Here is a 24,953-nt window from a genome sequence, read left to right as displayed (position 1 = left end):
TCGCAGCGCTCACTGTTATGTCTCAAGTTTGCTTAACAGCGTCGCAACGCTAGATCTTGAGTGTTGCAGCACTTTGTTCTATGTCTTTTCTCAAATAAAACTATACTGTGTCGAAGCACTTGGGTATATAGTGCTAGGGCGCTCGAGTATGCAACACCGAAGCGTTGTAAAAAAAAATTTTGAATGCAAAGCACTCGAAGCCAAGCAGCGGGGGGGGGGACCCCACATGCCCCGATAAGCACGAAAAAATGAGTTGTGATCCTTGGAAATAATACAGCTTGATTGATCGACACAATCATATTCCACATAGATAAACAAAATTTTTGTTAACTTTTATTTAATAGTATTAGAGAAGTTAGATCTCTGCACCTGGGCAAATAAAATAATCAAAAAGGTCAATGTTCCTGGTTTTAGTTAGAGATTACCCGAAAAATGCATTTGATTTCTTGGGATAAGGTTTGTAAGCCTAAGCTTTTGGGCAGTTTGAGTTTACATTCTCTTCAAGCCTTGCAATTTTGGGTTTAATTGCTCTGTTATCAGTGGGATGTACAACTATATATCGCCTCTTTCAAATTGGCTTCTCACAAGGTATACCTCTCCTTGGCGTTGCTCTCATGTGCATGCTACGACATTCTGGAAATCTATTTGTAGCTCTGGTGTCGCTGCAAAGCCTTACTTTAATTTCAAGATCACTCCTTATGCACCCATTGCATTTTTTTTGGGATCATTGGTGTAATGTGGATGGGCTTTCTAATCATTTTTCTAGTAATTTGAATGCTTCGGTTAGAGATTTAATTATTGGGGATGTGTGGAATTTGCCTGAAGATCTGGACCATGCTGTTATTAATGCTATTCATTTTGTTTCTATCAACGCTCATTATGAGCATTGCTTGCTGTGGGACAATACGGATAAGGGCTCTTTTGGGGTGTATGTCAAGAAATTCTACACTAATCAAACAGTTTGCTCTTGGGCAAATCACATCTGGCATAAACGTTATGCTCTACGTTTTTTTGTATTTGGTTAGCTGTGTCTTGTTGATGGTTTAAAAACTGCTGAAGCGCTGCATAGACACAATACTTTAATTGATTCGAAGTGCCCTCTCTGTCATTCTAGTTACGAGAGCTCTGCTCATCTTTTCTTTGAGTGCAACTACTCTTTCTCTATCATCTCGAGTTTAATTTCGGGGCCAATTTTTTTTCCTTTTGAGGCCTAATGCTGCGAAGTTATTGGACTGGATAAGTGATCAGGTGAACTTATCCTCGGATGTGAAAAGGCTTTATTATCTGATCACTTGTTGTGCTATTTATTATATATGGCTGAAGAGAAATGACAATCGTTTTGGTTTGAATGCCAGCAATTGTGTTACTACTACTCTCAAGATTAAGAGAAATGTGTTTGCAAAAGTGCACAAGTGGAAAAGAGGGTCTGCTTTGTTGGATCTGTTTTAAATCCATTTTGTTGCTGGCATACTTTTGGAGCTTAATGTTTGTTGTTGTCCCTATGCGTTTTTTGGCGGAGGAGCCTGGGATGTTGATGTCCACTTTAATCTAGCTTTACCTTTGGATGGTCTTCAGGCAACCAGGGTATTATATCTTAAACTCTCATTGATGATTCATCTCTTGACTGAGTCCCAGCTCATGGTCTATGAGGGCCCTTTCTCGGTTTTTGACGATTTTCATGTGCTGATACTGTTTTTGCTTGTTTTGAGCTCTATTTGAGCTTCTCCCACTTTTATGTGGAGATTATTGTTATTCCCTGTAACCTCTTTTTTTCTTAATATACGGGCCAAGCCAAATTTTCCAAAAAAAAAAAAACTTTATATCCAAAAGCTATGTCAGATTTTATATCCAAGAATGCCACTTTAATTATGAATTAGAGATGATTGAAAAATGTAAAATTTCATGTTATTCCGTGATCCATTTCTCAAAATCTAACCTCTTTTACAAAGTCTATGATAAAGAAATAATACATTATAGTATCTTTTTTTTGGATATTTAGGCCAATTAAGACAAACTCACACAATATCACATACGCAAGACTCTAAGCCAAAACCTCTTGGTTCGTAACCAAAACTCTGAACCGTCATACATTTAATCCCCAAACTAAATTCACCTCACTATGAAGATAATGTAATCAACGAATGACTAAGTTTCTACATTGCTCTTCAAACATCACCCAAACTAAGCTAAATCAACGGCCACCCTCCCCCTTGTCTAGATTCTTAAACATCTGAGACTGTTTATTCTTTTGAATTCTGTAAAAGGATCCTTTTTATATTTCTATTTAGTTTGTTCCAGCTTACAGAACAACATCCCTTCTCTTCTTTGGATTAGCAGCATCTGAATTTCCTTTCCTCATCATTGCGACAAACTCCTCATAATTGATTCTTCCATCCTGCATATAAACGTGGATCTTGTTAGGAAAACATCACAGTTTTGTTGTTTTTGGAACCTTAAAGGCCTCTCAGCATCCTACTTTTTGTGAGATTTCAGGATTTTTTAAAGGTTTTTGTGCTCTTACATTGTCAGAATCAGCTTCGGAGATCATTTCCTTTATGTCATTGGTTTCATAAAATCCCTTTTCTTTTAGGGCTTGCTCAAGCTCTTCTTTTGTAATGAACCTGAAATAAAGATGGCCAAGAGCGATCTGTGAATAATGAGTCTAAACACTCAGAATTCCACTCAAGCAACACTCGGCCTGTTTGAACTTACCCACTGCTATCCTTATCAAAGTATTGGAATGCCGTAAAAAGATGTTCTTCTCTGTCCATTCTATTCAAGTGCATTGTTGCAGTGATAAATTCATCGTAATCAATAGTTCCATTCCCATCTGCATCAGCCTGTATTTACACAATGTTCAGTAACAAAAAATAAAAGGAGATGAAAAGAAGCACATTTGATAAGAGGTTCTTGCAATAATATGAAGAACTTACGGCTTCCAATAACTGTTTAACTTCAGCTTCTGAAAGCTTTGTTCCTTGCTTTAGCAGCCCTTGCCTTAACTCTTCGGCTGTTATAGTCCCACTGTTATCAGAATCAATGTTTTTGAACATCTCTTTAAGGCCCCTAATCTCTTCCTCGGATAAGCATCCTGCAATGACCTGCAATGAAAAATGTCGAGTCTTTTAGTTTAGGATATTTGGCATTTTCCCTTCTAGGGAAAAGACATCCATTAGCTATAAGTGGAACAATTTGAAGTTAAAAAAAGAACAAATTTCATATATTTTTCATTAAGCATATTTTGAAGATTTGCTTTGTTTTTTTGGCTGTCTGAGGTTTCGTTTGGGATGGCTTTCTTACTGAATTTTAAAGCAGCTTTTTAGTATAAAAATTACTAAAAAGATGCTTTAAAGAGTAAGAAAGTCATCCCAAGTGAAGCCTTAGTTTTTCGTTATAAAATAGGCCACATCATAATATTGTAGATCTGAGAGAGAATGATTTTAAATTTTTACTTTTATCATCCTTGTGAAATATGCAATGATGGTAACAAGTGCAAAGGACCTTGTATCAAATTCTTAATATGTTGTGTTTTTTATGTTCTCTCTACAGTTAAACTAAATGCTTGTATAATTATCAGCTTGCAAGATCAGCATTCTTCTGCTAATCACAACTGCGCCACAATGTCTAAAGGATCAACGGATTGCCAAGCTGATGGTAATGACTATAAAGAAATTGATCTAAACAACATTTCGTGACTCTGAAAGAATCCACATTAGTTTCTAATTAGTAGATTTAAGCCACCATGAAACCTGAAATTGGTTTCAGTTATTTCTCACATTCATCATTGAAGTGAGGAAGCAGGTAGCTAAAGCAAGAAAAATAAGAAATAAATTGATTCTCCCTCCCAGTTTTTTTGCAAGACATACTTTAGAGCAAGAAATATTACCCTCAAAGCAACTTGCTTGAACTTGTTTAGCTCTCTGAATTGCTTTAGCCTATTGAGAACGACATTATCAAGAGGTGTGTCAGGTGCTTCTCCATCTTCTTTAATCCATGGATGGTCTGAAAAACATAGATATATCACTTAGTATAGGTATCCTGTTTAATTAAAAAAAAAAAAAAACTTTTTTTGATAAGAAATAATTGTATTTCATTAGATTTGAATGGAAAAGTTCTTTTGAAGTTGCTCTTGGTTTGTGGAACATGAGAAAGAATAAATAAAGAATACTTACTGAGAACGTCAAATGCTGTTAACCTCTTCTGCGGGTCTTTGCAGAGCATCCTCTTGACAAGGTCCTTTGCACCGTCTGATATTCTTGGCCAGGGTTCACTCTTCAAATCGATGGATGCTTCGAGGATGGATTTGAAAATTCCATGCTCAGACTCTGCATTAAATAATCTGGATCTTGTAAGCTTTCTAATTATCTCACATAAAAGATCTAGCTCTATATCATGGTAGAAACATAACAAAAGCAAAAAAAAAATGAAAATTACCTGACCAGAAAGGAGGAACACCACACAAGAGAATGTAAAGCATAACACCAATACTCCATATATCAACTTCCGGTCCATATTTCCTTTTCAGTACTTCAGGAGCAATGTAATAAGCACTGCCAACTATATCTTTGAAGACCTCACCTGTTTAATAATTACAATTTATCAAGTTAGAATTACCACTTGCAAAAAATTAAACACAGAGATTAATCTATAAGCTTAAATAATTTTGTTATAAATTGCAGCAACCTGGCTTGAAGAAAACGGAGAGTCCAAAATCAGTGGCTTGGAGAGGAGCATCTTCCGCTCTATTGAGCAATAGGAAGTTCTCTGGTTTGAGGTCTCTATGCATAACCCCCATGGAATGACAAGTATGAACAATCTGCACGATGGTTCGCAATAGGGCCGCGGCCGCCCTCTCAGTGTAATGCCCCTTCGCAATAATCCTATCGAAAAGCTCTCCGCCGGCACAAAGCTCCATAACTAGGTGCACTGAATGTTTGTCCTCATAGGCCCCCTTGAGCTCGACGATGTTGGGCTGGCCGGTGAGGTGGTGCATGATTTGGACCTCGCGGCGAACATCTTCGATGTCCTCAGCATTGACGAGCTTGCGTTTGGCGATTGTCTTGCATGCGAATTGTTGGCCGGTGAATTTATGAGTACAGAGGTGGGTGATGCCGAATTGGCCGCGGCCGAGCTCCTTGCCAATGGAGTAGGTGGAGCGAACATCTTCCATAGGTCGGCCGAGGACCGGGCCGATGGGGGCGAGCTTGGGGGGTTTCATGGTGGGTGGAGGGTTGGGGGAGGGGAATTTGGGAATGAAGAGTTGGGGGTTATTGTGGTAGGAGGGGGTGGCATTGGTGATGGCGTGGTCGACGGTGGCGGCCGGGGATTTCTGAAAGAAGGAGAAGCAGATTCCCATGGAGGGAAGGGTTGGGGTGTGAAAGAAAGGGTGAGGAGGGGAGGAGAAGGAGATGATATATCGATGATTTGTGCAAAGAGGCGGTGCGAATGTCGGAGTTGAACAGGTGGGAGGAATTTAAGGGAGAAGGAGAGGGGTTTGGGAATCAGTTGCGGCTTGCGAAGGGATTGTTGGGGGGAAGAGGTCGGGAGAGAATGGGGGGAAGTTAACGGTCATATGTACACGTTTTTTGCTTTTTGGATTTTCTATTTTTGAGGGGGCTGAGTGGATCCCTCAAAATTTAGGCATTTATTTTAATAAATAAATAAACTAATAAATAAAATTTGCTTTTATATTAGCTTTGTTGAGTTAAAAGGGTTTATTAATAGTTTTATTTAGGTGGAAATTAGAGTATATGATCTTATATTAATTATTAAGAAATAATATAACTATTTTTAAAAGTTTTAGACAACCACCGCAAAACTACCTCTATAGAAGATATCAAAATAATTTTTTAAAGAAAATTATTTCATTTATATTATCTTAAATAAATATTACAATGGAAATTTGAATTTATTATTATTTTTTTTTAATGGATGTTTAACCATATATGTCTCATAATATTCAGAATGAGAGAAATGTAATGTTTGTTTTTTTTTTTGAATAAATATACATGAAAATTTGTTTAGAATGAAAATACCCTATTTTAGTAGAGAATTAATGCAACTGAAATTAGTTTGTTTCAAAGTTCTAAAACTCATTCTCCTTTTACATCCCGTTGATGCCCTTTTGTCACGCAATCCTACTCCCCTTCACATATTGTTGTTCTTGTCGATGTCCTCGGTGAGCTCCCATTACGAACCTTTCTTCTTTTTTCATATGTCACCATCCCATGATGCCTTCCCCAACCTACCTCATTCTATGGAGAAATTATTTCGTGCGGACATCGGACCGTCTAGAGGCGAATCAGAGCGCGCCACATCACCTGGTATACAACAGGTACATAGTTGTGGTACATATCAAATGAGTGACGTGGCACGCTCTTATCCACCTACAGACGTCATCCGTATCCGCACAAAATAAATTCACCCTTATATGACTCCTCTTCTCCGCACACATTGCTATTCCTCTCATAAAGAACTCCCCTTCTCCTTGCGTTGTGGATGCCTTTGCCCAGTGCAAACCATTGTTTGAACCTAGCTCGAGCTAGGTTTAAACAAATTCATATTCAAACAATTTTTGTTCACGGCAGATTTCAATATACAAGTGATTATCATGGATTAAAGATAATTTCTCTTGGCTTATCAACCTTCTCTCCCTCAGGGTCCTATTTGGGAAAATACCGTTGATAAAAGAAACAAAAAAATCGCCACATGAGCTCATTGTCAAAGGTGCTAGCGAGACTAGTGGCATGTGAAGGAGAGGCTGCGATAGAAACACGTTGACAAATGCATTAACAAGATCGCGACACGATTTGGTAGTCGATGACCTCTCCCTCGCCTTTAGCAATGGGATTGTAATAAAGGAAAAATTATTGCGTCCTCCCATCTGACGTAGAGATGCGTCCTCCTACCGTCAAAAAATTCGGTTTTTGCTCGGTATTGCTAGGTATTATTTGGTAATAACGAGGAATATCATCATGTGAAGACCAATACCGAGTTATACCGAGCTATACCGAGGTATAGCTCGGTATAACTCGGTATTGGTCTTCACATGATGATATTCCTCGTTATTGTTTGGTATTGCTCGGTATTTGCTTGGTATTTCTCGTTTTTAGAGCGATTTTAGCTCTGGGAGGACGCATCTCTACGTCAGGTGGGAGGACGCAATAATTTTTCGTAATAAAGAGGACGAGAATGATGTTGCTTTTTATATTATTTAAAAGTTTGAGTGTTATGTACTTAAATAATCAAATTAAAATTATATATTAAGTATGCAAATTCTATAATTTTGACTACTATGTAAATCCCCCATTTTCAAATTACAAGGCTATTGAATGGAAGAACAAATTTTTACATTCAAACAATTAAAAAAAAAAATCCAAACATATTGTATTTACTATTCATAACAAACTCACGATTTAGAGCAATAATATGTTTAGATATCACATTCATTAAAATTAAGTCTTACATAGAATCAATTAAATGCCGAGTTTTTTCTATAATTCTGACACTCTTTTGATCATAAATTTTTTTTACTACAAATCAACACAAAATAATCAATATAACCATGAAAAAAACAAACAACTTATTCTATTAACCAAACTGAAAATCTCATACATATATAAAATTGCATACAGATCTTGTTTGGCATGGCTTTCTTATTACTTCTTAAAACAGCTTTCTTCTAAAAAGTTGCTTCAAGAAGTATTATGAAAGCCGTCCGGAACGAAGCCTTAGTGATGCAGGACTAAATATGCTTGAGATGAATGCAATAAGAACTTGCACGATTTGAAAGGAAGAAATCACAATTAAGATTATTAGCTACTAAAGAAAAATAGAAAATGTAAGAGGAGTCACTACGCTTAGGCCAAATTACATGCTAAGCATTTGAATTATCAATACAACTTAGAATAACAGAAATGAACATGTGAATTAAATAGTTATTCAACAAAAATCCATAATTTAATATTGAGATAAGCAACATAGAAAGTACACTCAAATCCTACGTTTACTAAGCGGAGGCAGAGGGCGAAGCACGAGAACTTTGCGATTAAATCACCACCTACAAGGTTAGCGGATTATAAAGATAAATGAAGAGAGAAGAAATTCACCCTTGTTGTTGTCCCAAAATAATTTGCCACTGGACGTTGGCAAGTTGCTGGTTGATGGCATTCGAAAGCGTGAAGATGATGCGGTCCACGTACTCTTCAATGGAGTTATCGACTTCCGGGTTGAAGTCGAAGAAGGTGGAGTGGAGGATGTTGACGTTCCATTACTTGTTGTAAGTGAATCCGTAGTCAATCTCCAAATCGGCCATTCATTAGTGTCGAAGGGTTGATGTGTGGACGAAGATCGTGGTTGCTTCCCTTGAAGACTTCTCTAGAGAGAAAGTTGAAGTTGAGAAGGTGCATGGGTGGCCGACTAATGGAGGTTAGGGGATTAAGTTTGGTTCAAATTTTGTGGAGGGAAATTAATTTAAACAACTTCCTAATTAATCCCCTTAATTGTAAGGAATTAATGAAGGGGAAGAGAGAGAGGGGGGTGGGATGATTCGGTTTGGGGATGGGGGTTTTATTTGGCCGGTGGTGGGTTGGGAAGTTGGCGGCTAGGAGGTGGTCGGTGGGGCTTGGTGGTGATCTTTGGCTGACGGATACAAGGGGGAGAATAAAGGGAAAAAGGTTAGAGAACCAAGAACTCATTATTGGGTAATGCGTTTAGCCTCTCCTAAGCTTTTCTCCAAAACTCATAAACTCACCAAGAGACACAAAAGTTGAAATTTCAGTAATAATCATTCATTCAACATGAAAAGATAACATAAGAGATATATATAGCCTCATGCAAAGAACTCAAAAATAAAAAGACGACAATGCTCTTTGGACTTGCACATGACATCCCTTAAGTAAGGGGTAAGAGTAGAAAATAAAAAAAAAAGCAAATACAAACATATATAAAACAATAAAAGACAAATACATAATACTACTCAAAATACATCGACTCGATCGTGGTCGTACATTGACGGCCACATCTTTGATAGACTTTCCAAGCTCCGATATCCCCATCACTTAGTATGCTGATTCTAACTTCCAATAATATTTTCTTATTCTAAGGCTTCGTTTGGGATGACTTTCTTACTGTTTTCTAAAATAGCTTCCTAGTAAAAAAATATAGCTCAAAAATTTTTTGAACAAAAAACTGCTTTTAAAAGCAATAAAAAAGCTGTTACATACGAAGCCTGAATAACTCACACGAAAGAAAAAATCGTTTCCTTAAACGCTGATAGGATCGATGACAAATCGGTATTTAATGTCCCCTTTGAAGAGCCTTTCCATGGCTGTATTAACATAGCTCATTGGTATAATCTCCACATCAGCTTCTATTTTGTTTTCTGCAGCAAAATTCAGCATCTCCTGAGTCTCTTTCGTACCTCCACAGATCGAACCAGCCACTATCTTCCTTCCTGATAAATTATCATTATCATATATCATTAGTCTTAATCATCTTATGTAAAATATGTTTTATTTATTTAATAATTCATGTCACATCTTCTTTCATATAACTTTCATAATTCATCAGAAAAATGAGCAGTGGCAGCTAAAACTATTAGAGATTATGTGGAATGAATATTGAAAGAACTATTAGAGCTTTTAATTAGGTTATTAATTGGAGATTAAAGCATTGCACTTATTTAATAAGCCTCACAAAGTACATATAAAAAATATAAGTAGTCAACTTCTCAGTTAAAGAAAATAAAAAATATAATTTCTAATACTTTCTAACTAAGTCTTTTTTAGGCTTACATCTACTTTTCTTAACATACGCCGAATATAATATATCTACTCTTTGAACGATGTCATTGGAAGTTCGACGTATTATGTGATCAAATTATTTAAGATGAATAATTATCGATAAATATATTAACAATTAGTTATTTTTTATTATTGAAATCACCATAAATCTTTTAGGGTGAATTATATACATAAAATTATATGACCGAATTAAGCACTTGAATTACACTTGAAAACTTATGAACATAAATTGATAGAAGAAATGATATTCAATTCTATCATACTTATAATTAAATCGAATGGATCGATGAGACGAATTTAACGAACCTAAGATCACTCATTTCTGACATCGTTAATGTATTCAAATGTTTGATAAATGATCCAACTTCAAGGGGATCAATATGAATCATGTAATGAATTGATTTGGATTCCGGTAGATTTATCAAAATTCTAATCCCAAAAAGACTATAAATAAACCTCATTCTCTGCTGATGGAAAAAGGAGGAGAATAATTGAGAGAACAAAAAACTCTTTGGTATTTTTCAACTATAGCTACCGATGACCACCACCAGCAATCACTTTCATCATCTTTAGACATTTGTCGAGTTTTAACCTTGTTGTTGTGTTTTAATACTTATAAGAGATACTAAATACTTATTCTCAAATAATCCTATTTTCTTCGGCTATGAAAAAAAAGTGTTTTTGTATCTCTTATTATATTCATTTGTTACAACTAGGTCAGATCCCGTGTTTTTTTTTTTTTTGGGTTTTCCACATACAAAATTTCTTCTCACGCACCTTTTTTTGTTACAAAACGAAGACAAAATACATACACTATATCGATGCAAGTTTTCTAGCAATATAATAGTTTGGTGCAGTCTATACGAATCAAATTTGTACAATCCCTATAAAAAATAAATTATTTATTCTCAAATAATAATATGTTCTTCAACTATGAGAAATATATGATTTTGTATCTTCTATTTTTTGAGTAATATAATATTTTGTGTTATGAATTTTGGTATAAAGCAAAACATAAAATAGATACTCTAACAATATATATTTTCTAAAATAGAATAACAAATTAAAAAAGAAAGAGATATTATATATGTAAATATTATTGTTTAAATGTTATATTTAATAATTGCCAATATTTTTTTATTTTGAATATATTAAAAATCAATTTAATGAAATTTTGTATTAATAGAAATAATAAGTCTCAAAATTTTAAGTTTATCCTTCTCCAAATCTGTGTGAGGTTTTTCTGCTCAATTTGTTTTTTAAGAGAAAATACGTGATGAGGACATATATCTACCCATTAGTAGAGGAATGGAGGGCACCAGCAGCGGCTCCGGCGATCCTCCGACCACCACAAGCTTCCCCTGCACCTTCAACAAATCCATCAATGGCTCCATCGGATGCGCCGCTGAAACCGTGTCTATTATCCCATCCATACTCCCCATCACCTCCTGCCAAAACAAGAACAATTTGTAATTTCTACTTATCTAAAACTAAAAGTTATTAAATTTAATCATCAGTACTTTCATCTGCTCATCATTAGTACTGATCACAAACTTATCAGCACCAAACCGCTCAATCGCCTCCTTCTGCTTATGCGGCGAAGTACTGATCACAGTCACCCTCATCTCCATCGCCTTGGCGAACTTGACTGCAAGGTGGCCGAGGCCGCCGAGTCCGACGACGCCGAGGTGGAGGCCAGGGCGGTCGAGGCCGAAAAAGCGCATGGGGCTATAGACGCTGATGCCGGCGCAGAGGAGCGGGGCGGCTGAGTGGAGAGGGAGGGAATGAGGGATGTTGAAGACGAATCGCTGATGAACGACGATGATGTCGGAATATCCACCGTAGGTGATGGATCCGTCGCGGTCGGTGCTGGAGTAAGTCAAGATGGATTTTTTACAGTAGCACTCGAGGTTCTGTAAGCAGCTATCGCAGCTGCCGCAGGAGCCGACTATGCAGCCCACGCCAGCTTTGTCTCCGACTTTGAAAGTTTGTACATTGGCTCCAATTTCGATCACCTCTCCGACGATCTCGTGACTGTAACAGGGAGAAAGTTACAGGGCAATTTGAGTTATTTGGGTAATTTTCAGTGTTAGATGCCATTCTAAAATTTTAAGCTTATTAGAATTTTAATTAGATTAAGAATTAGTCATGATTGACTTTTTTATTAGATTTAAAAGTAAATTTGACTCTTAATACAATATAATGAAACAAATCAATTTGATTATAGCACTTCTCTCTCTTTATCTATATGTGTGATGGATATTCGTTCAAATCTAAGATGCAAGCTGTTCATCTCTCTATTTCAGTAAACGTTGCAGAACATGACAATACAAATACTTTTCATTCCTTGAAATAATACCAAAAATAACACACTCCTCATCACTCTGTAACTCCATTAACTGCTGATCATAAGGGCAATCATGATGAACTCTTTTTTTCCTTTACATGCTATCAACAATTCAACCGATTCCCCTCTCTAAATAAGGAGAGATTATTCTGTGCGGACATCAGAAGGGAAGAACCATCTAGTTTTGTCTCTGTGAATAACAAAAGTGCAGTTCGCTGCACTTTTACTGTTCACAGAGACAAACCGAACGCTTCTCCCTGTACGATGTCCGCACAGAATAATTCATCCTAAATAAGATCTCATCATGATAAATTCTTTACCTTCTCTGTATCATTGAGGGTCCTATATATGCTACTAGTCCTATTAATTCCCTTGCTCTTTCAAAATCTCCTCACCTTCCATTTTGACTTTCTCATCTCTTCTTAATTAAGGTTTAATGCTTTTGAGAAGGAGAAAAAGTTAATGGAGTGATTAAACATTAAATATATAAAATGGAATAGTTTAAAAATATTGTTTCCACCATTAGTACTGATCAGGAAGGAACAAGTTGCAGAGATTAGTACTGACCCAGGAACAAGAGGGTAGACAGAGAAGCCAAGCTCATTTCTGGCTAAGTGAAGGTCGCTGTGACAGATTCCACAGTAGAGAATCTTGATGGTTACATCATCATCTTCGTTCAACCTGCAACAAAACAGAGATTTATTTAGGGTTTAGCCGCTAACATATTAAGAAAGAGCACTCGATCTGCTTAGCTTGCTATAATCTTCTTTGATTAGCTTTGAAATCAAATTACCTTCTTGTGAAGGAGAAAGGAGAAAGGAAGCCAGAGGAGTCTCGGGCGGCATAACCGTGAGCTTCTCTACTTTTCTTCTTCGTTTCCATTAGCAGCTGAAAGAGTGAAGAGGCAAAGAGATCAGGGAAGAGGGGAGATGAACAGAAATGAACTTGGAGAGATTCTGCTGTCTTTGCTTTTACCATAAGATAAAAATTGATTTTTTAAGAATATTTTTATATAAATTTCTATTATTTATTGGACAAACTTTTAAAAATGAATTTCTTTGAAATTTTTTAGCTGGAAGCAAAATGAAGAAAGAAAAAATTATAAATAATGCTAATCATTACCTTAGGCGACAATTGGCTATGGGGTAAAGGACGAATTACTATGTGCGGATATCAAATATCGTCTAAAGCCTAATAAAAATATGTCACGTCACCCTTACTTGGTACCGTAGCTCGGTATGCTTGGTATCGAGCTCAGTACTGCTTGGTATTGGATGACGTGACTGCACCTGATTGGCCTCTGAATGACAAGCTATGTCCAATGTGTGCACGTAATAATCTCACAGGGAAAAGGAATAGGGGGTGCAGATAGTGGTGAGCTCTCTGAACAACTGCCAGGTGCATAATAATTCTTATTTTAAAAACTTATTTTGACATAAATTTTTAAATTAAAGAAGGTTAAAACGTTTTTAAGTAAAATTAAAATAAAAAACGAAGAAATAAAAAAGGACAAAATAAACAACAGAAAACAATATATAATGAAAAAAAAAGTTGGGATGAATAAAAAAAGAAAAAAAAAATGAACAAACGAGTAAAAAAGAAATCAATTATCAAAACAAATAAAAAAAGTAAAATATGAAAAAATTCAAAATAAATAAAAAAAAGAAATAATGAAAACAAAAATATTAGAAAATATAAATGAAAAGTAAAAATTGAAAAAAAAAAAAAACGTTCAAAATAAAAATGCAAAAAAAGAAATAATAAAAAAATGACTAGTCGTTAACTCATTGAATGACGGCAGTTTTTTTTTTCAATTTCTTGAATTTTGTTTTATTCTTTTTATTGTTGTTGAGGGCTAAAATATATGCGACGATAGAGTTAAAATATTACGTCTTAGCGTTGTACGAATATCTAGTTCACACATAGAGAGCACAAGATGTTTTTACGTGGAAAACTCTGTAAAGGGGAAAAATCACGGGGCTTGGCCCAGTCTGAAACGATTCCACTAGTGTTTGGGTAGATTACAATGGGCTGACGCGTCCCTGAGGGCGATCAAATTACAAATGTCAACAGTTTAATTGAAATCTAGTTACAAACGAGAATGAAAGTACAAGGTCACTTGGTGGACTGGCAGAAGTCCGGTGCTACTTGAAAATTCGGGCGTCAGTTGGTAGCCTCGCGTTGGTTTGGCAGAACTTCAGCGTCGGGCGGTGGCCTGATGGAAGCTCGGCCTCAGATGGTGGTTTGGGGAAACTTCGGGCCTCATATGGTGGTTCGGTAGAAGTCCCCAGCCTCAGGTGGTGGTCTGACTGAACTTTGGTCCTTAAGTGGTGGTCCCATGAAGCTTTGGGCCTCAAGTGGTGGTGCGGCAGAGCTCATGGTCTAAAGTGATGGTCTGGCGGAGCTTAGGGTCTCAGGTGGTGGTTCGGCGGAGCGTAGGGCCTCAGGTGGTGGTCCGGCAAAGCTCAAGGCCTTAGGTGGTGGATCGGCGGAGCTCAGGGCCTCAGGGCCTCAGGTGGTGGACCGGTGGATCTCAGGGCCTCAAGTGGTGGTCCGACGGATCTCAGAGCCTCAGGTGGTGGTCTGGCAAAGCAATGACGTCAAGCGGTTGTCCGACGGAGCTCAGGGCCTCAGGTGGTGGTTTGGCGGAGCAACGACGTCAGGCGATGATCTGGCGGAACTCAGGCGGTCGATCTCTGATCTCTCTCTAGAATCCTTTAGCTTAGGTCTCCTTTTCAAGAGGGAGGAGGGGTCTATTTATAGATTTTCAAGAGTATCATAGCTTGTAAATATGAGGATGATTAAGGGCAAATGGGGAGTGGATTGGATGGATGACCGATGTTGAATCCCTTGATCGTGGATTATTCGTGAGACATTTGAAGGTCTTAATAATGTCGGAATTCCATGATCTTGGGCTCGCTGGATTTTTTTCGTCGAGCCACTTGATTTGACTATAAGCATGTCATGTTTGAAAATCGTTTGGTAATCCAAATTGCGGTTTGAACCTTCCAACAGTGCTTAGGGTCCTCGATTCGAACCCGCCATTTGGGCTCAGATTGAGTCAAATTTGGTGTCGTTGGGTTCGTATTTCAAAGACGTTCAGTTCGACAATAAGTTTGCTGAAATCGGAGATCAGATAGTCCCAATTTTAATTTTGAAAGTTTCCAACTTGATTTTGCCTCGAGATTCATGCCCGATCAAGATAATTTTTTGATGATGTAACAATTGTATTTTTTGGGTTTTTGTTTTTTTATTCTTTATGTTTTTCTTTTCCTGTTTTTTTTTTGTGGTTTGGGTATTGCACTATTTTTTTTTTTCATTTTATATTTATATTTTTTTTTTTTTGCATTTTTACTCATCCCAATTATTTTTTCATTATATATTCGTTTCTGTTTTTTTATTTCTTCATTTATTATTTTTTATTTTACTTAAAAAAATTTAACCATTTTTACTTCAAAAAAATTTATGCAAAAATAAAATTTTAAAATAAAAATTATTATGCACCTGTCAGTCATTTGCTTAAGATAAAGACGGGCATCATTCATAATTTTTTATTTCTACATATTAATATATTATTACCGGCTTTTCTACATATTAATATAATATTACCGGCTAAAAAAAAAAATCCTATTTGCAGGATATCATCTCTCATAATTAATTTTTTAGAGGTATTATATATTAGAAATCATAGTGCAAGTTGACTCAGCTTTAAGAAAAAACTATATTATTATTATTATTATTATTATTATTTTATTTTGCTAGATAGCACAATTTGTTATTACAATATTGCTTCCATTAGTATAGATAATATATAAATTTATACAAAAAACTTCATCAGTTTATTGTTTGCTTCAATAATATGCAAGAAAATGTTAATAATTTGGAGATTACTAAGCTTTGTGTTTATAGGTGCTAATGTCATTAAGCTTTGGAGGTATTATATTCTCCTGTTATTAATTTATGTTACTTACATTCATCATATTAGATGGAAATTTTGTTTTATGAAAAGTTAAAAGATTAATTAAAATGGATTATTATGGTAGTGGGAGGTTTTACTTTAGCATTAGAAGTTTAAACTATAATGTTTGATCCTAGTTATGAAGATATGAACAAATTTTTGTGTCTACATAGAGAGGAACCATTAAGTTAGGATCAAAATAATTAATATAGGTTGTAAAATCTATAAAAAAAATATCGTACCCTTAAGTTGAGATTTAAGAGAGTTCAAAGGTTTGAGAAATTCCGAAGCTCCACCCGAACATCATCTCCGTCGAATCATTGTCATTGGACGTTCACTACCAAAACACCATTAGTGGACCGTCATCTTATCTCTAATGTTGGACCTTTTCTACTTGACCACCACTATCAAACCATCTCCCCAATACTGCCACCTTACTTTTTATTGCCCAACCAACATCATTAGAATGCTACATCCAACCACAATCATCAAATCGTTGTCATCCCCATACCACTAATGCAATAACCCGAAAATATGAAATGGGTTAAAAAAAAATCCAAATTCATGTTTGAATTGCAACGTAGTAGCGCTATACCTTTGAGCGTCGAGGCATTGGGTTTCAAAGAACAATGGCTCGAGGAATGACTGCTGGGGCGTTGAAGCCTATGTTCTACAGTGATGCTGGATTAGACATGCATCGTTGCGGCGCTGCCCACTAAAAATTATATATATTGATACGACATCAAAAATTGCCTTGATCGAGCACGAATCTCGAGGCATATTCAAATTGAAAATTTTCAAAATCAGATTTGGGATCAACTAGATTCCAATTTCAGCAAACTTATAATCAAATTGAACATCTCAAAGGGACGAATCAAATAACACAAAAATTGGTCCAACCCAAGCCCAAATGGGTCCAAATCGGGGGCCCGGACCACATTTGGAAGGGTTAAAGCATTATTTGGATAATGAAATGATATCAAAATATGGCATGCTTGCTTGATCAAGGCAATTTTTTAGGACGTATCAAAACTATAATGTTTGATCCTAGTTATGAAGATGTGATTTTTTTTTTTTTTGTATCTACATAGAGAGGAACCATTAAGTTTGGATCAAAATAATTAATATAGGTTGTAAAATCTATAAAAAAAATATCGTACCCTTAAGTTGAGATTTAAGAGAGTTCAAAGGTTTGAGAAATTTTGGAGCTCCGCCCGAACATCATCGTCGTCGAATCATTGTCATTGGACGTTCACCACCCAAACACCATTAGTGGACTGTCATCTTATCTTTAACGTTGGATCTTTTTTCTACTTGACCACTGCTATCAAACCATCTTCCCACCGCTGCCACCAGAACTTTTATTTCCCGACCAACGTCATTAGAATGCTACATCCAGCCACAATCATCAAATTGTTGTCATATCCTGACAACTAATGCAATAACCTGAAAATAAAAAAATGTGTTAAAAAAAATCTGAATTTATGTTTGAACTACAACACAGTGGCGTTATACCTTTGAGCACTGAGGCGCTAGGTTTCAAAGCACAATGGCACCTGGAATGGCCACAACGACATTAAAGCCTGAGTTCTACAATGGTTTTGGATTAGACATACATCGATGCAACCTTACCCGCTATATATGCATACATCTCCACTCATCCGTCCACTCGCTCACCTTATGCTGGCTTGTCTGAGTAGGAATCGAAAGAGAAGGGAGAGCAAGGAGGAGAGACATGGAAAGAAGATTTTTTATTTTAATTTTTACGTCGGATTTCTTTACCGATTTTACAAAAAATTCTCAAAACAAAACATGTGACTTCAATCCTATCTTTGTTTTTAAAGATTTTGATTTTAATTGTTGGACTTTCCTCAAAATTGATTTTAATGTATTTTTCCTAGTTTTATTGAACCTTCACCGCATAACTTTTTATATATTATCATACTAAATATTTTGGACATTTTGATTGTAATATTTTTGAATTTCACCGAGCAGAATGAAAGTTATTATATTTTGTATGAATTTTCTTACTTAAAAATTGATAGTTTCTTATGCGCATATTGCTAAAATAGGCATTGTGAATGAATATTGGTATATGGATGAGTAATAGTTGGTCTCCATTGCTTTTATAAAAGCTGTGATAATATATGTGTGAAAGTAAAATCTAATCTCTATTATATTGGTTGGAGACTGACAGATCTGTACATGATGGTGGACCGATTTGTTTTACTTTAAATACTGTGATTTAGTGTTGTTCTATACTAATTCACATGTTTCACTGATTGAGAGTTATAATGAGTTATTTTTGCATCGACTTACAAGGAGTGACAACTCTGTTTACTAAGGCTCTACGCTAACAATTACTAACAACTAACTTATTACTGGAAAAATATCACTTTGCCAGGACTATTTACTTGTTTAGTGTGATTACTGAAATACATGTTACCGACTCATTATTTCTATACGAGTTTACTGTAACTGTTTTAATTTATTTTCACTACACAAATTTATTATTATTGTTAATGTATCGCTTTACTGTTATTGTCACCGATGACACTATTATTGAGTTATTGAGTCTAATACTGATTCATTGATACTTTTACTGGTTACTGATCCACCATTACCAATTATGGGATATACTGACCTTATAATTATGATTTTGACGGTTTTCATTGAGGCTTTGGTTTTACTGATTTATATGATTTATGTGATTTCTTTACTGATTAAATAGTACTACTTTAAGGACTATTTTATTAATTTGATACATATACTAATTTACTGGTTTCTTCATTGTACTGCTTAATTAGCTTTTGTACTGTATTGTTTTATTGTCTACAAACTTTATTGTTATTGTATATGAGTTTCACTATTTTTATAATAATTCTTGATCATTGTTTGCAATTGTTATAAATTGACTGATGATATGCACACTTCTTCTGTATCATGATTTAAGTTCAGTTGTAAGATTTAGTGACTTGCTCGACTTTTCAACTCATTATATATGGTTTAAATATTTCTAATCATGCCATGAGATCAAGAGCGTGAGATTGATTAGGATTCTTTAGGTGTGTTATTATTTTGTTTCTTTCTATTTTGTAGTTATTTTTTGTACTATTAACTATAAAGATATGCTATATTTGTAATTTATGTGTATTGTATATGATTTTGAGAGCAATGATATTATATATATTGATGTTTTGAATTCTAAAATGATTTCCGTTGATAAACATTGACAAAAGAAATTAGATAGCTATGATATTATAATTATAAAAGAAAAAAATAATAATTCTTCCAAATTAGATTTTAGGGCATAGTAACTAATGTGAGATTGTTGCCACTCAACCACTATCATTAGAATATCGCCGCTCTACAACAATCATCAAATCATTGTGATAATTATACTACATACATCAGGCTATCGTCGCTCAACTTCCATCATTAGACTTGTGACCCCCCCAAAATATAATTTGAAAGAATTGTCTATTTTAAATATTTTAATCATCTATCAGTGCCACTAATAAACATTTATATAAACAAAAATTAGATAGGCCCAACGTAAGCAATCTTTCATTTCATTTCATTATCAAAATATGGGTATTTACATTTACTCTAAAGATCACATGCGCTAGCCATGCATTTATCTTTTTAATCAATTTGTCTCTTATACATCCTGAAAACAAAATAAAACAAAAATAGAAAAAATATACCTAAAGCACTAAATTCTTCTCTGCCTCACTCCATTGGGTCATTATCCTTCCTTGAAATCATAAATAGTTACATAATAAGCAGAAGCCTAATAAGTCATCAGAACTTACAACTACAACAAATGCACATAAAACAGAACAATATGCATATAATCACTCAAATCATATCAGTGCAATATGACTTATCAATTTACATAACTAGTATGAGCAGTATCAATCATAATAAATTGTAACCATGGACAATGTCCAACTACAATCATGACTAATCATAAGAATGTAAGGGATCAATAATCATTATCTCAGCATACTTTTCGATTATAGTTCTCGGACCACCATCGCTCGATTACAGTCCTCGAATCTCTGTTACATGACCTCCATCATCCATCGACTATGCTTCTTTCGACCTCCATCGCCCGTTTATTACAATCCTCCAACCTATAATCTCTCTGCTATTATCAACTAACTACTCCCACACCTATTAACTTTATCACTTATCATTATTAATAATGTCAACATACGTTATCACTTATAGGATTGATGCAAGTCTTCGACATCAACTCTGACTCCCAACTTAATTTATGTTGGATTTCTGCCACAGGGATCTTCCAAGTTCAGTAATGTAATATATTTTATATAAATGCCTTCCCTCAAGGAAGAGCAACATATATAATTAATGTCAAATATTAGTCGAATCATTTTAACAGGATTAGACCCGGTGATTTTTCTCTTTCCTAAGTTTTTCACGTAAAAACTTTATAGTCTCTTACAATTCTTGCACCTCCTCTCTTTATCTATATGTATGCTGAATCTTCATATAAATTTAGGATGTTAAACTCATATCTCTCTATAGCAGTTAATATTCCAGCATGCAACAATTATAATGCAAGCCTTTGAATTTGTTTTGAGATAACATATATAATAATATTGCACTAATCCTTTCCTGTTTGTTGTACATCTGCCCTTTATTTTGTCAATTTAAAAATTATAATTTTTAATCATTCTATCAATTTGAAAACTTTAAATACAAATTAGACCCAGTGATTTTTCTCTTTCCTAAGTTTTTCATGTAAAAACTTTATAGTCTCTTACAATTCTTGCACCTCCTCTATTTATCTATATGTATGTTGAATCTTCATATAAAATTAAGATGTTAAACTTTCTCTCTCTTTATAGCCGTTAATATTCCAGCATGCAACAATTATAATGATCTTCAAGCCTTTGAATTTGTTTTGAGATAACATATATAATAATATTGCACTAATCCTTTCCTGTTTGTTGTACATCTGCCCTTTATTTTGTCAATTTAAAAATTATAATTTTTAATCATTCTATCAATTTGAAAACTTTAAATACAAAATCAGATAGCTCTGATTTAATTACTTAACAAAACTGTTTATGTCTTCGATTGAGAGGGACAATAGCAGACTTTCAAGATATAGCAATTATTACAATGAGCTCTTTCATCTTTGCATATGGCAAAAGGTGTGCTCTTATATATTTTATTTTACTTGTTGATCTATATAAAATATTGTTCATGTTATATATATAAATCCGAACCAGGTCGGGTTTGGGTTCGGGATTTCGACCCGTTTATAAGGGTTGGGTTCGGGTTGACCTGAAAACCCGAAATCAACTCGGTTTGACCTGTTTTTAATTAATTTAGGAGGGTTTTAATAGATTTTTATGAAATAAGTAAATGATATTTCAAAAAATTATAAATATTATTGCTCAAATTAAATTAATCTTGATTTATTTTAAATTAATTGAAGTAAATTTACCTTAATTCGATTTAGATTTTAAAAAAATTGAATTAAATAAAAAAAATTTAATAAAATGTACCTGAATCGAGTCGGGTTCGGGTTGACCCGAACCCGAAGCGGGTCGGATTCGGGTTTGGAAAACCGACCCGTTTGCAAAAACGGGTCAGGTTCGTGTCGAGTTGAACAGTGTCGGGTCAATTTAGGGTTGGACCCGAACCCGAACTATGACCCGGTTTTGACAGCCCTACATGCAATAGAGGAAACGATAATTTTACAAGAAAAATCCTCATTTAATTTCTTCTATAAAATCAAGACAAAAAGTAAGTCATCAATGGTGTAACCAACCCATATGTTGAAAGATAAAAATAAAATAAAATACAATAAAAAATGGGCTCAATTGGACATAAAAATAGTTTAATTATACCAAATAATATAAATAATAAGTAGTAGATTGTATAAATATTAATTAAAACAAATAAATGAATTTTTGTATGATAAATAAATATTTATTTAAGTCGTTAACGTTAAATATATAATTAATTAAGCTCGATTAATGCTTGATTTTAATGAAAAAAATCATAAATAAGTTAAATTTTTTATAATTTATTTATGAGAAGAATAAGATTTAGGCTTTTAGCGCATAGTCTATTTATGTGCAAACAAATTTCAAATTTGGATACTTTTTAATGGAAGAGGTCTAAAGCAGTGATGACAAATTGAGTTATTTACCTTTTTTGTTGCTCAATTTGTACAAAATTTCAGTAGTATAAATGAAAGCAGTAAGTCCATAAATTTTTTTACTCGGAAAACTCGAAAAGGAAAAAAAAATTATGGGGCTTAACCCAATTTTAAAATTTACTAGATAGTAAGTAATACAAATATCATCATTTCTTCATTGTTAAAAAAGAGAGGAAAAAAAAACATAAATCAAGTATGATATTTAATATCCAACAACATGGCTAGATTTTCCCAATAAGGATTATAAAAAGTAGACGTCGACAGATGAACTTTTATACCAAACAACATTGTTAAATATTGTCAGCACTCTGGAGATGATAGAAATTTCTGATATCAATCCTTAATGACAATGGTGATTGTTGAATACAATAGCTGGTGGTGTTAGTCGGCGACGATGGATGGCAAATACAAGAGAGTTCTTTCTAATTCTTTCTCTTCTTCCTAGGGCTGCAAATGAACTGAGCCGAGCCGAGCTTTGGCCTGTTCGAGTTCGAGCTCGTCTGTCAGAATCGAGCTCAAGTTCGGCTCGAAGCTTGTCAAACTTCTTGGATAGATGTTCGAGTTCGAGCTTGTTTAAAACTTCCATTTTCGAGCTCGGTTTGGTTCGTTTCGAGCTTATGGAGCGGCTCGTGAACGAGCCAGCTGAGCTGACACAAATTAACAAAATAAATTTATTTATTTGAAGTCATATTGGTCAGTGCAAACCCAAATAGCCTGCTGCCCATTGCTCAACGAGTGAGCTGCAGATGTATTTGTTTTTATGTAAATATATATATAACAGTAATAACGTTATAATAGTTGTTGCGTCCTGGAGTATTCGCGGCGGTAAAGAAATATATAGTTTAACATCTTAGCATTGTACGAAGATCCAGCACACACACAGAAAAAGAGAGGGTGTAGCATTCATAAGAGACATCAGAGTTTTTACGTGGAAAAACCCTGAAAAGGGGGAAAACCCACGGGGCCTGGCCCAGTTTGAATGAATCCACTAGTATTTGTAGTCGATTACAAATGAGGCCCTTCCTTGGGAGAAGGTCTTGGATTGATGTAGCAAATGTACATCATATAGATTGCATTACATGGTAGGAGTTACATATACATGTTTGTATGGTCGGAAGGACCTTAGTCGGCAGGAGACTGGGGTCTGAAAGACCGTTGTCTGGTGATGGAGGTCGGATGGACCATAGTAGGCGACGAAGGCCTGAAGGACCGTAATCGGTAGGAGACTGGGGTCTGAAAGACCGTTGTCTGGTGATGGAGGTCGGATGGATCGTAGTAGGAGACAGAGGTCGTAAGGACCGTAGTCGACATAAGACCTGGGTCAGAAAGACCGTTGTCTGGTGATGGAGGTCGGAAGGACCATAGTAGGTGACGGAGGTCGAAAGGACCGTGGTCGGCAGTATTCTGGGAGAACTATGGGCATCAGGTCGTGGCCTGGTGGAGCTCAAGGCCTCAAGTAGTGGTCCGGTGGAAGTCTGGGCCTCATGTGATGTTTTAGTGGAGCACACGTGTAATATCAAAAATCTGCTCCAGGATCGTCCAGGACGATCTGGATCGTCCTGGGACGATCAGTTGTAATTTTTGCTCCAGATTTGCCCAGTTTTGCTCCAGGTGATTTTCTGTACTCAGTAGAACGTCGGGCCTGAACGTCGGACCTGAACGTCGGACCTGAACATCGGGCCTGAACGTCGGGCCTTGAGATGGTGGTGCGGAGAAACTCCGGCGGTGGTCCGACGAGGCTCCAACGGTGGTCCGGCGAGGCTCTGGCGGTGGTCCGGCGAGGCTCCGACGGTGGTCTGGCGAGGCTCCTGCGGTGGTCTGGCGAGGTTCCGGCGGTGGTCGAGGAGGAGCTTCTTCCTTCTCTTCCTTCTCTTCTTGCTTGGATCCCCTCTCATGAGAAATGAGGGCTCTATTTATAGATTTTCTGGAGTGGCATGGCCCGTAAATAGGTGTGAGATCAGGGGCAAATAGGGAGTGATTGAATGGACGACCGATATTGAATCCTACGATCAAGCACCGTTCGTTGGTCATTTGAGGGCCTTAGTGATGTTGGAGTTCAGTGATCTTGGGCTCGTTAGACTCGTCTTGTCGAGCCGTTCGATTCGAGTATAAGCTCATTAAAATCGGAGTCCGTTTGGTAACTCAAATTGCGGTTTGAACCTTCCAGCAACGCTTCGGGTCCATGATTCGAACCCATTTGGGCTGGATTGGGTCGAACTTGGTGTCATTGAGTTCATATTTTTGAGACGCTCAGTTCGACTATAAGTTTGCTGAAATCAGAGTTTGGGTGCTCCCAGATTTAATTTTTGAAGTTTCCGGGTTAGGTTTTGCCTCGAGATTCGTGCCCGATCAAGATTATTTTATGATAACGTATCCGTTGCCCCACTGTTTTCGGACGTCGAAGCTCCAGGAGTCCGAAAATATATGTTCCGAAATTTTACATTGGCTGAATCACAAAAAATTATGTTCCAAAAGTTGAACACTTGCACAATCTTGATTGTAGAGGCACCGTTGAGCTCCGAAAGTGTCGAAATCGAGTCCGGAACATCGAAAAACGTGTCTGAGGACCCTAAAAATGTCCAAATCGGACCGTCCGGGCCAAAAATAGGGTCCGGACACGCGTATGCGGTCGAACCGGCAGGC

General features: G+C 36.0%; 2 protein-coding genes across 3 annotated transcripts in view; both read right to left on the bottom strand.

The window, feature by feature from the left end:
* Positions 1–2,251: 2,251 nt before the first annotated feature.
* LOC110105999 (calcium-dependent protein kinase 2-like) lies at positions 2,252–5,245 on the bottom strand. The gene is made up of 8 exons (XM_020835710.2): positions 4,684–5,245; positions 4,435–4,578; positions 4,173–4,325; positions 3,887–4,002; positions 2,934–3,101; positions 2,713–2,840; positions 2,522–2,621; positions 2,252–2,395 (listed from the first exon to the last, which is right to left on the bottom strand). The coding sequence occupies exons 1-8, from the start codon at positions 5,216–5,218 to the stop codon at positions 2,300–2,302; spliced, it is 1,440 nt and encodes a 479-aa protein (XP_020691369.2). The 5' UTR covers positions 5,219–5,245; the 3' UTR covers positions 2,252–2,299.
* Positions 5,246–9,230: 3,985 nt separating this feature from the next.
* Positions 9,231–24,953, bottom strand: part of LOC110106000 (probable mannitol dehydrogenase) — a 37,230-nt gene continuing 21,507 nt past the window's right edge. The window contains exons 2-6 of one of the 2 annotated variants that reach the window (XM_028698943.1): positions 12,944–13,038; positions 12,718–12,831; positions 11,324–11,837; positions 11,098–11,251; positions 9,231–9,454 (exon numbers count right to left, since the gene is read on the bottom strand). In XM_028698943.1, coding sequence (XP_028554776.1) covers positions 9,264–9,454; positions 11,098–11,251; positions 11,324–11,837; positions 12,718–12,831; positions 12,944–13,038 — 1,068 coding nt within the window. In that variant the 3' untranslated portion in view covers positions 9,231–9,263. Of the gene's footprint in view, positions 9,455–11,097; positions 11,252–11,323; positions 11,838–12,717; positions 12,832–12,943; positions 13,154–24,953 lie in introns of those variants that run through there. The other variant, XM_020835712.2, reaches the window with a different exon arrangement.

This window comes from Dendrobium catenatum, unplaced genomic scaffold, assembly GCF_001605985.2.
Source record: "Dendrobium catenatum unplaced genomic scaffold, ASM160598v2 fragScaff_scaffold_9, whole genome shotgun sequence".
NCBI classification, from domain to species: Eukaryota; Viridiplantae; Streptophyta; class Magnoliopsida; order Asparagales; family Orchidaceae; genus Dendrobium; species Dendrobium catenatum.
This window is presented reverse-complemented; position numbering and strand designations above follow the sequence as displayed.